Here is a 15,664-nt window from a genome sequence, read left to right on the forward strand (position 1 = left end):
TCTTCTAAAGGTGCTCTCAAAATACGACTTTTGGACATGATTTTTGGAAAAAGTCCTTGCCGTGGGAGGGGGGTATCCCCCCTCCCACACCCTCCCCCCGCTCGGTCGCTTCGCTCCCTCGCCGCTGGCGCCCCCCCTATTTCAAAATCCTGGATCCGCCCCTGAATTATTTGTTTATAAAATGATGTGATATATCATGAAATTGTATAAAATTTGATTAAAAAGCAAGCTAACGAATCTTATTTTTTATCATAAATTTCAGAAACACCCCGCTTATAGCGTATCATAAAAGATGGGCGACACGAAAGACAGTCCTTGGAAAGACCCTTTCGTGCAATCGGCCCCAGGTTCACAGGCGGCGGAAGCGGGGGGGGGACCTCCCCCCCCTAATTTTTTTTTTGAGAAACTTTTTTTTTGCTTGTTGATTTTGTTTCCTGTAGCTGCTTCCCCCCCCCCGAAATTCGATCAGGTGGACCCCCCCCCCCAAATAAAACAAAATTTTGGTTGCTAACCATTTTCTTTGGATTTTTTTTGCTTGTCAAAAAAATAGGTGGTCCCTCCTAAAATTTTGGTTGACAACATTTTTTTGTTGCTTGTCAATTTTTTTACCTGTCACGGTCCATCTAAAAATTTCAGGTGGACCCCCCCCCCCCGCTAAATATGGCTTCCGCCGCCAATTTTCGTGTTTATTCTTAAAGGATAAGTCCACCCCAGCAAAAACTTGATTTGAATAAATAGAGAAAAATTAAAAAAACATAACACTGAAAATCTCATCAAAATCGGATGTAAAATAAGAAAGTTATGACATTTCAAAGTTTGCTTATTTTAAAAAAAAAACAGTTATATGAATGAGCCAGTTACATCCAAATGAGAAGGTCGATGATGTCACTCACTCACTATTTCTTTTGTTTTTTATTGTTCGAAATATGAAATATTATGATTTTCTCCTCATTGTCATGTGAAATGAAGTTTCATTCCTCCTTGAACACGTGGAATTCCATTATTTTAACATTTTGTGATTCAGGCAAGGAGGTCCTAATCGTCAAATACGTAAAAATGGAAATATTGTATAATTCAAGCAATAAAAAAAAACAAAGAAATATTGAGTGAGTGACGTCATCGACTCTCTCATTTGGATGTTACTGGCTCGTTCATATAACTATTTTCTTAAAAATAAGCGAAACTTTGAAATGTCATAACTTTCTTATTTTACATCCGATTTTGATGAAATCTTCAGCATTGTCCTTGTCTGGTTTTTCTCTATTGATTCAAATCAACATTTTTCTGAGGTGGACTTGACCTTTAATTATTTAATTCCCTAATTTGGTTGTGATATCAAATCATAAATGTATGGCTATATTTTTTAGATTGCAACACACACCCCACATCATACTCATCGATCCCAACAAAAATGGCAATTTTGATGAAAATAGAAAATCCAACAACTATGCCATATGGCCCTATACTGACCGAGGGATACTGAGTATCAAAATCAGGGGCGGTGTTCTCCCGGGGGGGGGGAGTCAAATACATTACTGTACACATGCGTGACCCAAAACGTGTTTAAAGGGGGGGTCAATTGGACTCGGGCACTCGTTAATTGTATCAAAAGCACAAATTTTCAATAAAAAAGGGTTGTCTTTTAAAAGACTGGTCAAAGCAAATCGCAGGGTCAACGGATTTAGGGTGTGTTGTTTTCAAAGCTTTTCTACAGACTAGCCAAGCAGTGCCGTATATCAAAAACAACAATTTTCAATAGAAAAAGAAAATAACAGAAAAGAAAAGGAAGGACAAAGTATAAAAAAAAAGAATTAAAAGATAGAGAAGTAGAAGGGAATGAAAAAGGAAAAAATTAAAATCAGCTACATAACTGAAAATGAACAAAAGTTGTGGCAAAAATAGTCAATCCTGACTGGTTGCAAATAAGAAGAAACAACTAGGCAGGGACGGGGGGGCAAGCTTCTCCACACCCCTGGCGAATTCACCAAAGGAGAAAAAGGGAGGAAGGGAGAAAGGATCAAGGGAAAGAAAGAAGGAAGGAAGGTATTAAGGAAGGAAGGAAAGAAAGAATTAAGGAAGGAAAAAAAACTGAAGTGGAAAGGGAAAGGTAAAGGAAAAAGGTGAAAAGAACGGTACAGAAAGAAGAGTAATAGAGAAAATAGTAGGAAAGCAGTGAAAGGAAAGAAAGAATAGTTCACTGACAAATACAGAAGATGATAACTGACTTGCCAAGAAAAGCAATGCTTGTGTATAAGGTAAGTCCATAAACTTAGTTTTAATGCTAATTAACAAAGCTATGAAAAAATGGAGAAAACAAGTAATCTACAAAAAACAAATCAAAATAAAGCGACTACAAAAAATAAGAGAAAGTGATAAAAATGATAACAATATTTCAGGATATATTGTACTTTCTCAAAAGCTCTTTCAAGTTCCTTTTCCCGCTTCCCTTCCATTTTCACTATTCTTTCTGTCGGCCTTTATATTTCTTTTCACTTTTTTCGATCCCTTTATTTTTTCCCTTTCCTTGATCTTCATCATCAGATTTCTTTCTTTTTCCCTTTCCCTTTCTCTCTTCCTCCCTTATCTCCTTTTCCCGTTTTTTTTTTATTAAATCCGCCGGGGGGGGGGGGGGAGCACAAGTGAAGGGTTTGCACATCCACAGCTGCAGACTACCCCCTCTCACGCAATTCCGCAAGCATGCGACTTCCCCCATATCTGCCTGCACTGTGGATAAACCCAGTTGGTCTGAATAAAAGACTACGATTCATGCACATGTTACGTTTTACGGACGAACGTAATGGTACGTGTACGAAGAAGTTGTGCGGTATGTTTGTGGTGATTTTGTGAATTTTTTCAGATTATTCCTTCAAAATGGTGAAAACAAGGGGGCAGAGAGAGCTGGGAGTTACAACACCAAGTCCTAGATCGTTGGAAATCGCGAAAACCCGCAAGAGAATAGACCAAAAGAGAAATGACAGCACACGGCTTACCCAGCAGTCAAGGAGTGGGACTGAGGTGAAATCTGAACGGTAATGTCATGATCTTACTCTTTTTCTGAAAAGTGAAAGTGAAACAGAAATGAACCGATCACTCAGCCGGTAGCCAGACAATTGAAACATTGTACGGTTTGACATGTCGGAAAGATGATCGTGTAAATATTACCTCGCCCACACTCTACCTCAATTCCACAACTCTTTTTTCATGTTTTTATCTTTAATTCAATCAAAGTTAATAATAACTTTAGTTTAGGCCTAGGGTGCTAATGCAGTTTCGCACCGGTCGATTACTAGCACACCTAATCACCAAAACTTGTTCCCAAATGTCATGACAAGTCTCTCAGTCACATTTTGATGTCAATATATCCACCACTTTTCATAATATTGTGATCGGGAAAGGCTGTATTTCGGCTTCGATCTCAACGTCGTTGATCGACAAGGCGTAGACATCGCTTCGCGGATCGCTTGGATTCACCGTGCATGCACCGTAATGTTGATATGAACTGAAGTTAGCAACCTAATCATGCGAAAATGTGGCGAACGAACTGCCAGCATGCCGCATGCGAATCTATGACTATGTTCGCATGATTTGGTTGCTAACTTCAGTTCATATCAACATTACGGTGCACGGTGAATCCTAGACCAAAAGCTTCGGTCTCTGTTATGTTGGTTGTTCAGCTGAACTTCGTTGGCTTCACTCACCAAATACATAGACCGAAGTTAAACCGTCGTTTGTACGGGGGCTCAATGGCCACGGCTAATTTCTTGTTTTCTCCTCAATACCGTGATATTTTACACAAACAGTGCATTCATATGCACCTTTAGGTGATAATGTTTAAGTGACGACAGTTTCTTACCCTAAATTCCCGCTTTGAAACTGGCATTCAGAGGATTGTCTCTAAAAGTTGACACTTGCGACTCGGAGAGTGGGCAGCCATCTTGGTAATGAATTATTCATGAAAAGTGGCCGGCGAAAGTTAGACTCCGCCCCATGACCTTTACGTCACACATAGCTTGGCGAGCGCGAGGAAACGTTGAAAAGGAAAAGAATATTAATATTCATAAGCCTGACGTAAAAGAGATGATCTGATTGGCCAACGGTTTCGATAAGCAGTTGACCCGGAAGTTCATCCCACCTCATATGTTTGTGTACATTATCGACTTCGGAGGAACGAGTGAATTGGGAGCTACACGACAGCCGAGGAAAGTCACTGTTTTTGTTCCTTTCGAATTGATGTTTTACCACTTTAATGCCAATTAATGCCAAGAGGAAATAACAAGCTGCATTTTGGTAAGTTTCTTTTTATATATCGTTTTGAAATAAACAAATAAATCGATGAGCCCCGCCGGGGGGATTTTGCGTTGTACCTCCCCTAATGGCGGGGACACGCTAGCGAGCCGTCTGTGGACGAGGAGAAATTAAAAAAATTAAAAAATGTTAAAAAACTCCTCGAAACAGACGGCTGCCAGCTGTCTAGGTGAATCCAAGCAATCCGCGAAGCGATGTCGATCAAAGACGTTGAGATCGAAACCGAAATACAGCCATTCCCGATCACAATATTTTGAAAAGTGGTGGATATATTGACATCGAAATGTGACTGAGAGACTTGTCATGACATTTGGTAACAAGTATTGGTGATTAGGTGTGCTGGTAATCGGCCGGTGCGAAACTGCATTAGCGCCAACTTTAGGCCTAGCCCTTTTTCAATGTTTTTAGGCCTGGCATTTTGCAAAAAGATATCAGTTTGATTATCATTCTTAATTTTTCTTCACAGTTCAGGACCCATTTCAAAGGACTTACAACCATCTTTGCCATTATGGCAACTAGAGTACTATGGTAACACTAACAGGGCTCAGCAGCCATTCAGAAACAAGTTTCCATGGAAGGTGGCATATTAATGGCAAAGTTACATTTACAAATAAACCATGATCAGTAGAGGCGCTGGTCAGAAAATTGGGATCGTCCCAGTTTACAGGGACTGTCTCAGTTTATAAGGATTTCTTCACACAAGAAATCTAGGAAAGTTCATTCACCTGTCAAGTGCCGACACCAATCAAGTGTGCTAGTCAATGTAAACATATCAGGTTTCATAACAAGATTATTGGAAGACGGTAAGTCATGAAAAATAGACGGTGAACTGGGGGGAATTGAGGTCACTGAATCTATTTTTAGCACTCTAAATATCCGTAATTGCTGTCTTTGTCCCGTAGGGGGAAGTGAAAAAAAAACGTCCCCATAAACAAGGACAGTCTCAATTTATCAAGACATGATTTGTCTTGGTTTATGAGGATATCCTTGTTTTCTGGGACAATCCCAATTTTTGGACCAGCGCCTCTACTGATGATTGCTGCTCTTGCCTGAATCTACACAAGTCATGATGTAGATATTTCTTCCTTGATATTTAATCACAGTGTTCATTTTCACATTTCTCTTTCCCCATCCCCTTTCCTTTACTACTGTAGACAAATTGTGAGGAGCAAGACATCTAAGAAAAGGCTTTCAACTCGGCTGGCCTCAAAGCAAGTCGACAGGGAAAAAGAAGAAGATGAGGAAGAGGATGATGATGTTGGTTGTCATAGTAACCTTAACTCTGGTGAGGATGATGCGATCCATCAAAAGTCAGGTTCAACAAGCAGTGATGGGGAACAAGCAAAAGGAGAACGGGAAGTTGAAGACTCGGATGAGGATGACCTGATAGAAGAACGGGAGGATACGACAATGGAAGATTCAGAAAAGAACAAGGAAACAGAAAAGGATGAGGGAGAAGAGGGTGATGATAGCGAAAGTGAGAGCGATGCAATGGACAGTGATGATGCAAGCTCACCCAAGCCACATGCAGATAATAGATGTAAATTTGTTATTTATGTATTTGAAAATATGCGTTTTCTGTAATTAAGTTAGCAATAACGTGTTTTTCCCCTCTTCATGCTGTTTATAAACGTAATATGGGAATTACTGTGGAGCAGTGTTTAGTTTGTAAGAGTGTTATAAATAGAAATAAATAGAAAAGAACGTACTGTTATCGTTTTCAATGTAGGAAGTACATGAGGGCGACAGGCAATTTTGCCCACATCACAGCCCAAAACTTCCCGAAAATTTCCCAAATTGAATGCTTTAGTGTGACCATCTTTTTAAAAGTCACCCCAAGATTGCCATGAACAATATTTCAAAAGTTTAGAAAGTCTGTTTTATACATACAGCAAGATAATGAGAAATTCTTTGACAGGGTAATTGCTTGTTGCATGAAAAATTATCCTTTGAAATTAAAGAAATCCCCCCTTCCCCATTTAGTAATCCCCCAATGTGGAAAAATAGCCTCTAAAATGTAAATTATCTCCTACCTGATTTGTTTTACATCTTGATGTGAAGCTGTGTAAAAACATTATAAGGGTTTTCATAATGAAAATGGTGTGAGGGTTTTTTTTGTGTGTGTGTGTGCTAAATTAGAAATTTCATCTTCCACTTCACAGTGATAACCTCCCAAAGCAAGGAGTCAAATACAGAGGTTGATGATGATGGTGATGACGATGATGATGATGACGATGGTGATGATGACAATGACGATGGTGATGATGACAATGACGATGATGATGATGACGCACCCCAAGATGTATCTTTTTCAACCAGCAGACAAGAAGCATTGGACTCCATCTCACAAGCTCTACAACAAACAAAAAAGTAAGATCTAAGACTGATTGAGCATCCTAAATTTCAATCTGTCTTTGTGAAGCAGCTGCAGGTGTTTTGCAACACAGGGGATGAAGATGGGGGTCAGCACCAGGAAGACTAGACGTCCCGTATTTCAAGGGACAGTCCCATATTTTAACAGTTAGTCCCGCGTCCCTTTCGACCTTGCTGTTTTGTCCCGTATTTCACCATTTGTTTGAGAATATTAACCAATTGCACTTTTCCTCTTATCAGGGATGTGAGAGTTCAGATATTTGAAAAAATATTTTCAGCTTATTTTTTGGCTTTCCTATGTACATGAAGTATGGGAGCTCTTTTTATTTCAGCTTTTTTTCAACACTCTTCAGCTTTTTAAAAATGTTTTCTTGTGACCACTCACAACCCTGTCTTATATAGTAGGACCAAAGGAAAGAGGGTGAAATATCATATCATTTTTTAAACAATATTCTGTCACAATTTATCAGAGTTGGCAGCGTATTATAAATTCTGCCCTGTGCACCATGTTTAGCCATCTGAATATATTGGGCTCATTATGCCACTGATCTGACATTGAAGTGTCTTGTATGTTAACTGCCCAAATCTTGTCACTCTGGTCAGCATCCTTATAATTTTGCAATAAGAATGAAAAAAAATCGTTAAAAGCAAGAAAGACCTTTGATTGACTACTGAAAATAAACTAAAATTGCCATATTACAAAAAATTGGAACCATGAGAATATTCCATTAACACCAGGCGGTTGTTTCATAAAGCTGTTCATAAGTTACATCAACTTATCCAACGACTGGTGATCCCTTTTTGCTGTAAACGATAAATAAACATTGGATGTTCATATGTATTATTTAGTTCTTCAGAAAGGATCACCAATTGTTAAAGGTAAAAGTCATTAGTTGCAGCAAACAATTGTTTCATGAAAGTTTTTTAAATCAAGGTTAATTGTCAAAATATTAACTTACATCTAGATTTGGGATATAAATGTGAACTTATCTTATGAAATCTTAGCTCAAAATCGATAATTCTGATGTTCACTAACACAGAAAATCATATGTGGGACAGTTTATTAATGTTGCTTTGAAAAATATCTGACATGTGGTGGAATTCCATTATTTTGCTAATTTCTCAGCAATTACAGAATTTCTTTCAGAGCTATTTGGCACATATTATACGTACAAACACTTTGGTGGTAATTTCATTGGATTTTGTTCAAACTCATTTTGAGATCGTTACCACAACTGGTATTTATCTTTAAGTTGCTTTTGACATAGTAACAGCTTTACAAAACACCCACCAGTACTTCCATCCTGTTCTAATTCTAGAGTATGATGAATGACTTCGCTGGTTTTATTTGATATTATTCTTTTTTTTAACAGTATATGGTTTCTCTCTCCTTTCTCGATAACAGGTTGGAGGAAAGAGCCAAGGAAAAAAGAAGGAATCGGGATAAATTCTTGAAGCTACAGAAAGAGCGGAAGAAGATATCTCTGGGACACTCAAGATTACCTGAAGACTTTTTATCGGAAGTTGCAAGAATACCAGACAGGTAAAAAGACCAGCTTTATTTTGTATAAGTGTAGTTTGAATCAAAAGTTTACATGATAAGTAGGCAATTTCACACAAATTCTACCTTTTTACAAAATTGCCAAAAAAAAATGATTTCCTCAGAAATGATGGGTACTTGTTCCATTCATATAAATTACAAGTGTTTGTCACTTTGTTGAATTAAGTTATCCAAATTTAATTTTTTACCAAAATTTAATTTTTTTTTTTTTTTTTTTTTTTTTTGGGGGGGGGTTAAAATATAAGGTTTAGACTATGTTTTGTACAGCATACCTATTCTAAGTCAAATATAACAGAGAGTCAAAAGGGGCCTAAGCTTTCGATCCTAGCAGAATCTTCGTCGGAGGCAAAATGACCAAATATAACTTAAGTAATAAATGTGTCTGTGGTCACTTAGATTCCTCCAAGGGTACCTGTATACATGTATAACACATTTGGCTTAATTCAGTAAAAAAATTGGTTAAACTTGGACAAATAATTGACACATAGAAAGTAGACTTATGCAAGTATACATCCTTTTTCTGTATTCTATGGTGAATTTTCATTTTTTATTTTTTTCAATTTTTCTTAAGTACTGTAAAAATATAATGTCATGTAGGAATAGGGTGGGGACAATGATATTTTTCAACCCTCTGAGACTATTCATTTGTGAAAGTTCTCTATATCCAAGAATCACATACTAATAAACATGAAAAAAAAAAGATATACAGGGTAATTGATTTTTTCCTGATATCTTGAAAAGACATTTTTTTTTGTAGAAAACAGGGCTCGACATTAGCAGAAAGTCTGGCCACCAAAATTCTGTAAAAGCCAACACTTGGCGGCCCGGCTGGGCTTCCAAAGCTTTGGTAAATTCTGTCGTTTTCTATTGTTTTAGGGCCACTAAATTTGCTCTACGGGCCATCAAGAATATGAAATTGATGATTTTGGTGGACCGATTTGGCCACCAAGAACAAAAGCTAGTGTGGAGCCGTGGATAAGCTAAGATTTCTAAATTTACAGCATGTAGGATATACCTATTCTGTGTATTTATCTCCGAAAACAATTTCCTTATACTTGTATGATTTACAAATTAAGCAAGATTCTGGATAATAATCAGTTCTGTTATCCTGTATATATCTTTGTTCAGATCAAATAGTGAAATTTGAATATCTTCTTCGTATTTTAGCCAACCCCCTCTGCCCTCGGTTACCACTCAGGCCCAACAAAATCCCAAAAGGGATTCGCATCACAAGGTCTTTGATTCGGATGGCGAAATGGACTTTGACGAGGGCGACGACTTCCTTCCTCTATCTGCCGATGAGCCGAAGATGGTCGAAGGTTTCGAGGTCCATGCAATATCCAGACAGAAGAGGGCGCCCCCACCTAAATCGGACATGGCCTTGGAGTTCTTGCAGCAGCAGATGTACGGGGGTCAAATTAAACGAGAATCAGGTACATTTTCCTTGCATGACTGTTCAGTTATGAAATCTTTGTTCATAAACTACAGAATAATAATGATAATGCAGTTGTTGTATAATGCATATCACATTATCATTTAACATCCCTCTCTGCTCCAAAGGTGTCTGATATTTATTTTTGCCTTTGATAGATGAAAGACTGTATTGTGGTGCTGATCCAAGAATATTATGAATAGCAAGCAACAAAATCTTAAGTAGAATAAGATTGGTCTCCGGGCCCTGTTTGTTACCATGCCAGTTGCCATAGTTACAATTCCTAATGAAACTGGACTTTTTGTCTTTTGTAACTAAACATATCTTTTCTTCTTTGACTTTCCCCCCAGCACTGAAGCATAAAGCAAGGTTATTAAAACGCCAGGGTAAACCAAGCCATGCTTTTCACAACCCAAAAGGTATGTATTCATAATAAGGTTAAAACATTTAAAGTGGAATCCAATGCAAATAAAAACCTGTTTTTAGAGGAAAAAGAAAAATCAGACAAGTTGATAGGTGAAAGTTTGAACAATATCGGACAAATGATAAGACAGTTATGAATTTTTTAATGTTGTAAATATTGGTAATCACTTTACCCATGGAAGACTTCAAATTGGCCGCATATGTGATGACATAGTTATGTAAGGCAAGGACTACCTCTTCCATATACAATACTCCAGTACATAAATTGACTTAAATAGCATTTTTCTTTAAGTTTTAATTCAAACTATATTTTTCTTTCTTGAGGGCATAAACAATATACTATATGGGTTGTATTTAGATTACTACCTTAGGGGAATCTATACTTAGGAGAAAAACACAATCCTTGCTAAATAAGTGCATGGCCTATGGGAAGTTGTCCTTGCCCCTTGCTAATTTGAAATCTACATAGACTTGGGGATCTCAATTTTTAAGCAGCCATAACTTAATTTCTTGTCCGATTTCTTTCAAACTCTCACTATAATTTGCTTTTCATTTTTCTCCAAGTACGAGTTCTGGTATAGAAATCAAACTTTGATTGGAAAGTGGAAACTGATAGAAGCAGTCTCAGGCCAGAATGCTTATTTAAAACATTATGTTAATTTCATAACCATGTGATCTTCTTGGCATAGCTAATACAGGAAATAACATATGGGACTTTTAACGGATAATCATTTATTCAGTACCAGTAATTTTTCTGACCTTCATTTGATCATTACACTGTAATTCTGTGAACATTTTATTATCTGTTATTACCATTACGGGAGTTTGTTCTTTAAACTGTGCATTCAAATGCTTAATACCAATAACAAGAATTATAATCTTCATTTTTTTTCAAACAGAAAAGAGGAGAAAAAATAGGAACAAGAGAAGCATCAGAGCAGGTGAAACAAGCCAGTGAACTTTTAGTAAACTTGGAACATTTGAGGATACCATAAGTGTAAACTGAAGAGGCGATACTGAATGAATAAAACTGAAAATGAATGAATAATCCTTTTCATCGTCAGCATGGATCATTTGATTTGATTGAGCCGATTGTTCATTTCCATGAGTGACTTGATGCCCTTCTAAGTTTCGTTTGACATTGGATCATGGAGAAGTTGAAGAGAAAGGACGATTGGTTAATGGGTTAATGCATGATCAGTTGACATGTCCAATTCAAGGAATAATATGAAGTAGCCAACCAGTTCCTTTTGTAAGCCGCTTAAGGCTTGGTGGGTGTTTCATAAAGCTGTTCGTAAGATAGGAATGACTTTACGCACGACTGGTGATCCTTTCTTGTGCTATCTGATATCCCTATGTAATTGAGTTATGACCCAAGAACAGATTCCAGTCATGCGTAAAGTCGTTCGTAACTTTACTAACAGCTTTATGAAACACCTACCAGGTCACATCATTCTGTGCAAGCCTTGTGGGGAAACTATTTTTGCTACCCGCCCCGTGCCCCCATTGACAGTATCTAGCACACAGTTGCCAGCAGAAGCACACACAAATCTGATTTGCACACAGAAAGGTTTTGAACATGCTCCAAACTTTGTTGGAGGTGATTATGGAGAGATGTGACAGCGCCTTTAAGGATAGACATTTTGTTGTTCCTGAATCACAAACTCTAATAACTCATTTTAGAATTGATTTTTATGATTCACATTTCATCTTTTATTTCTGTTTTTATTATGTAGTTTGCCCTACTATTCTATCTTAATCATTTCAGGGTTTTTATTTTCTTTAAATAGTGCATAGGGAGACTTCACTCACATTATGCACTATAAAAGAATAATTATATTCATTATCGATCAATCATGAAAATCTGTTCTATGAATTGCTTAACTGTGGGATAGTGACCTGGGCTACAATCAATTAATAATCTATGAATGTATTTGTTGCATTTCTACTTTGAATGCATATGTAGCATGTTGTACATTGTACTTGGCAAACTGTGAAATACCAATCGTTCGTGTACGCATTGTTGTATTTTTAGGGATGTAAATGAAAAACACAATTCAAAAGAATATATGAATAATCGAGACATCCAAGTTGGTGCTTATCTCATTAAATTTTAAACCACCATGTCATTTTAGTACAAATGACCTTCTGATCATGCGCAGAATCTTCAGATCATGCGCAGAGTGGAACTATGAACTGGCTTATTCTTCCACTCCCTACATGGTCAGCCTTCATAAAGTCTAATGCTATTCCGTCCATTATCACTTCGTCTATATCACCAGTTGGTCTAATACCGACTAGTATTTGCCCAATTAGACCAATTGGTGTATGGACTTGGACCAAATAGTGAGTGGACAAAATTGCAATCAGACCATGTGGATAGTAGACGAACTGATGGTAGACCTAATGATAGTAGACGAGTTGGCAATTGGACAAATTGGCAGTAGACCAAATGCAAAATAAACCGGGGGAGCGAGTTGGCAATACCATAATTAAAGAAGAAATCAACTAAATGAATACTATCAAAATTATGATATTTCCGCTCAATTTACTTTCTCCAGTCGAGTTTTGCACGGCATGTCTATCCCAACTTGAATTACCTCTTTGGTTTGTATGTGTATGTAATAACCATGGACAAGAAAAGCATGATTTTTTTTCTAAAGCACAATGTATATTTGAACAATCTTTTAAAAATATATTTGCAGAAAAGCATAGATATTGGATATCCAATAAATGGTTTTGTCTTGTATCACTTCATGTGTAGTAAATATAATTAGTAAGAGTCATATAGGCCTACGGCCCTCCTTTGACAAAAAGAAAGCAACTATGTGGAATAATTTTCTTAGTACCAGTAAAAAAGGAAAATGTCTCACTGTTTTTTGTGGAAATATACAGTGCGTCCCAGAATAAACGAAACCGAGATTAGCGACCATTTATCATAAATAGAATAGATATGTGACCTACCAATTTACAGCTTAGAATCTCCTCTTTCATCTGATATTAGCTTATTTCTTATGTGTGAGTGAGCAAAAACAATTTGAAGAAAGGATATCAAAAACTCATTTGGCGAGGGGTATCTGGGTTTCAAAAAGAAAACCACATTTCTGAAAAGTTCAATATCTGCTCTTTAATTTGGTACCTCAATTACAGAAAATGGTCAAGAAATTAAAAAGTTCTAGTCATTTGAAATAAGTCTTGTATTTCCATAATTTCATGAGATAAACGTGTTTTCACCGGTTTCCAACAGAAGCTTTCGCATGGTGAACAAAAGATTTAATGCATGGCTGATCGTCAACAAAACGGAGTGTTGAGTGAGTTTGAAAGCCAGCCTGGAGAACCTCTTCATTTTATGAAATTTTTGAAAGCTTTAAATTGGTAGGTCATTTGTCCATTTTATTTATGATTAAGTAATGATAAATGATCGCTAAATCTTGGTTTCATTTTTTTCTGGGACGCACTGTATAATTTCCTGCCTCTGAAATAAGGTCTACATGACTCCATTCCTTGAGCATTATGTAGAGCATAATGAAAATATCCCAAATTAAGAAAAAGTAAAAAAAAAAATCAGAGTTGCTTCATTTTATCGTTGGAGGGCAGTATATTATACATCCACAGAAATAATAAATTCAGTTTAGTATTGTACAAAAATCCATTTAATCAATCTATGAGATTTTCTTTCTTGGGTCCGGTTTCATAAGACTTGTTATAATAACAAATGCGCGATTTATAAAACAATATCACTATCAGCCAATCGAATGGTTTTAACAGGTATGATATTCTCCTGACTAAAATCAGAATTTTTCAATTTTTTTAAAATCATTTTTAAGGTGAAATCCTTTGCCCAATTTCATTCTCATACTTACAGTTATACTGTTTTTTTTTAAAGTCAAATGATAAAACTATAATGCAGACTCGCCTTGAAAAATCACTTTTGATTTCTTTACTACACTGACTGTATGCAAGAGCTTGTAACCCGACCGGGGCGCCACAGACTTTGACGGTGACTTAGTGACCCTTGGCTATTTTTCAGATTTTCTTTTCAGAGGGGAATATCATACCTGTTTTAATAGCTTCAAACTGATATAGCAAACTTGCTTTTGTATCTAGTTTTATGAAACAGGGTCCCCTAATAGAGGGACTACTGTGTAGCTTCCTAAAATAATAAAAGTACTGAAATTTATTTCAATCTTAGAATCAAATTGAAGAAAAAAGGTAGGAAAAAAAAATAATAAGAACTAGGCTGGAACATAGGTTCAGGATGGGTCCCCTGCCTCCGAATTTTGGCCAATAGGTAGTTTTTGCATTTACTATGGAGAAACTCTCTAAAAAGCATTGATTTTTATTAAAATCGCAATGGAGAGCCAAGAGGCTTTTGTCAAAAGTTGGTTGACTGGGACAGATCATCTGAAGATTGCTCAAGATGAACGATTGCAAATTATGTCGTCCAGAGTCGAGAGATTCCGATGCTGTCCCGGTCCAGCAACTTTCAACAAATGCCTCTCTGCTCTCCATTGTGATTTGACTTGCATTTTCAAAGGAATTGATGCGTTGAAGAAAGTTTCCCCATAATATATGCAAAAAGTCTGCATTGACTATCTGATCTAGTAAACTATTGGTACACTTCAATCATACTAATTTATGCATAATTTATAGAATAAGATTTCTTATCTAAATCAAGAAATAATGGTCCAAATATGTTTTGACTAAACACTCTTAAGACATGATATCAAAATGAACTTCCCATGTGTTTGATTTTTTTTTAAATTCTAAACTTTTTTACTTAAAAAAAAGGGAAATAATTGGCAACATTATTACAAAGATCAACATTTAATTTATTTTTATCAGTATTTTGTTCATATGAAACTTTTCACACAAAAAATTGGACATCTCAAGTGAAGTATTCAGGGGGCGGGACCATCCCTGGCCTAGTTTGGGTCATAACAGAAAAAGCATGAATCTATTATGAGCATAAAAGGTGAAACTTGGTATATGATATCACATATATCTCATGAAATAAAACACATCTTCTTGCATTCAATCATCATTAGCCTGATTTTAATTTTTTTATGTACAGATAAGCTTCCACAAGAAACTTATTAAAACCAAACTTTAATATCAAAATACTTCTTCAGACACTTGGTGGATTGAGCTAGTACCAAAGAATAAAAAATATCTCACAATATAGTTATCATTTATCATTGATCAGGGCTCAATAAACAATCAATGGCTTAATAGACTGACTAATCAAGATCAATGTTACATGGGCGTTAAGTTTAAAATACTGACCAGGAACCAATCAGAAGTGTTCTTTCATAGTTGCTATTCATCACTAAGGCTTGTATTACAGGGTGCAGGTGACCCAAATACCACTGAGGGCATAGGTTGAGCATCGAACAGTCACACTGTAACCCCACTTTAAAGGTCAAGTCCACCCCAGAAAAACATTGATTTGAATAGAGAAAAATCAATCGAATCACACCCCCTAACTATGACATGAAAACAACATGGTTCTTTTTTTATGTGTCATATAAACCAAATAATGAATTTTTTTCATTTGTACAATGGACAGA

At 36.6% G+C, this 15,664-nt stretch overlaps 1 protein-coding gene across 1 annotated transcript; it reads left to right on the forward strand.

Annotated features, from left to right (window-relative positions):
* The first annotated feature begins 2,794 nt into the window (after positions 1 to 2,794).
* LOC121427418 (clumping factor B-like) lies at positions 2,795 to 11,432 on the forward strand. Its single transcript, XM_041623801.1, has 7 exons — positions 2,795 to 3,029; positions 5,460 to 5,845; positions 6,468 to 6,675; positions 8,084 to 8,221; positions 9,407 to 9,672; positions 10,022 to 10,090; positions 10,994 to 11,432. The coding sequence occupies exons 1-7, from the start codon at positions 2,872 to 2,874 to the stop codon at positions 11,050 to 11,052; spliced, it is 1,284 nt and encodes a 427-aa protein (XP_041479735.1). The 5' UTR covers positions 2,795 to 2,871; the 3' UTR covers positions 11,053 to 11,432.
* Positions 11,433 to 15,664: the final 4,232 nt, after the last annotated feature.

The sequence above is a fragment of the Lytechinus variegatus genome, chromosome 14 (assembly GCF_018143015.1).
Source record: "Lytechinus variegatus isolate NC3 chromosome 14, Lvar_3.0, whole genome shotgun sequence".
Taxonomy (NCBI): Eukaryota; Metazoa; Echinodermata; class Echinoidea; order Temnopleuroida; family Toxopneustidae; genus Lytechinus; species Lytechinus variegatus.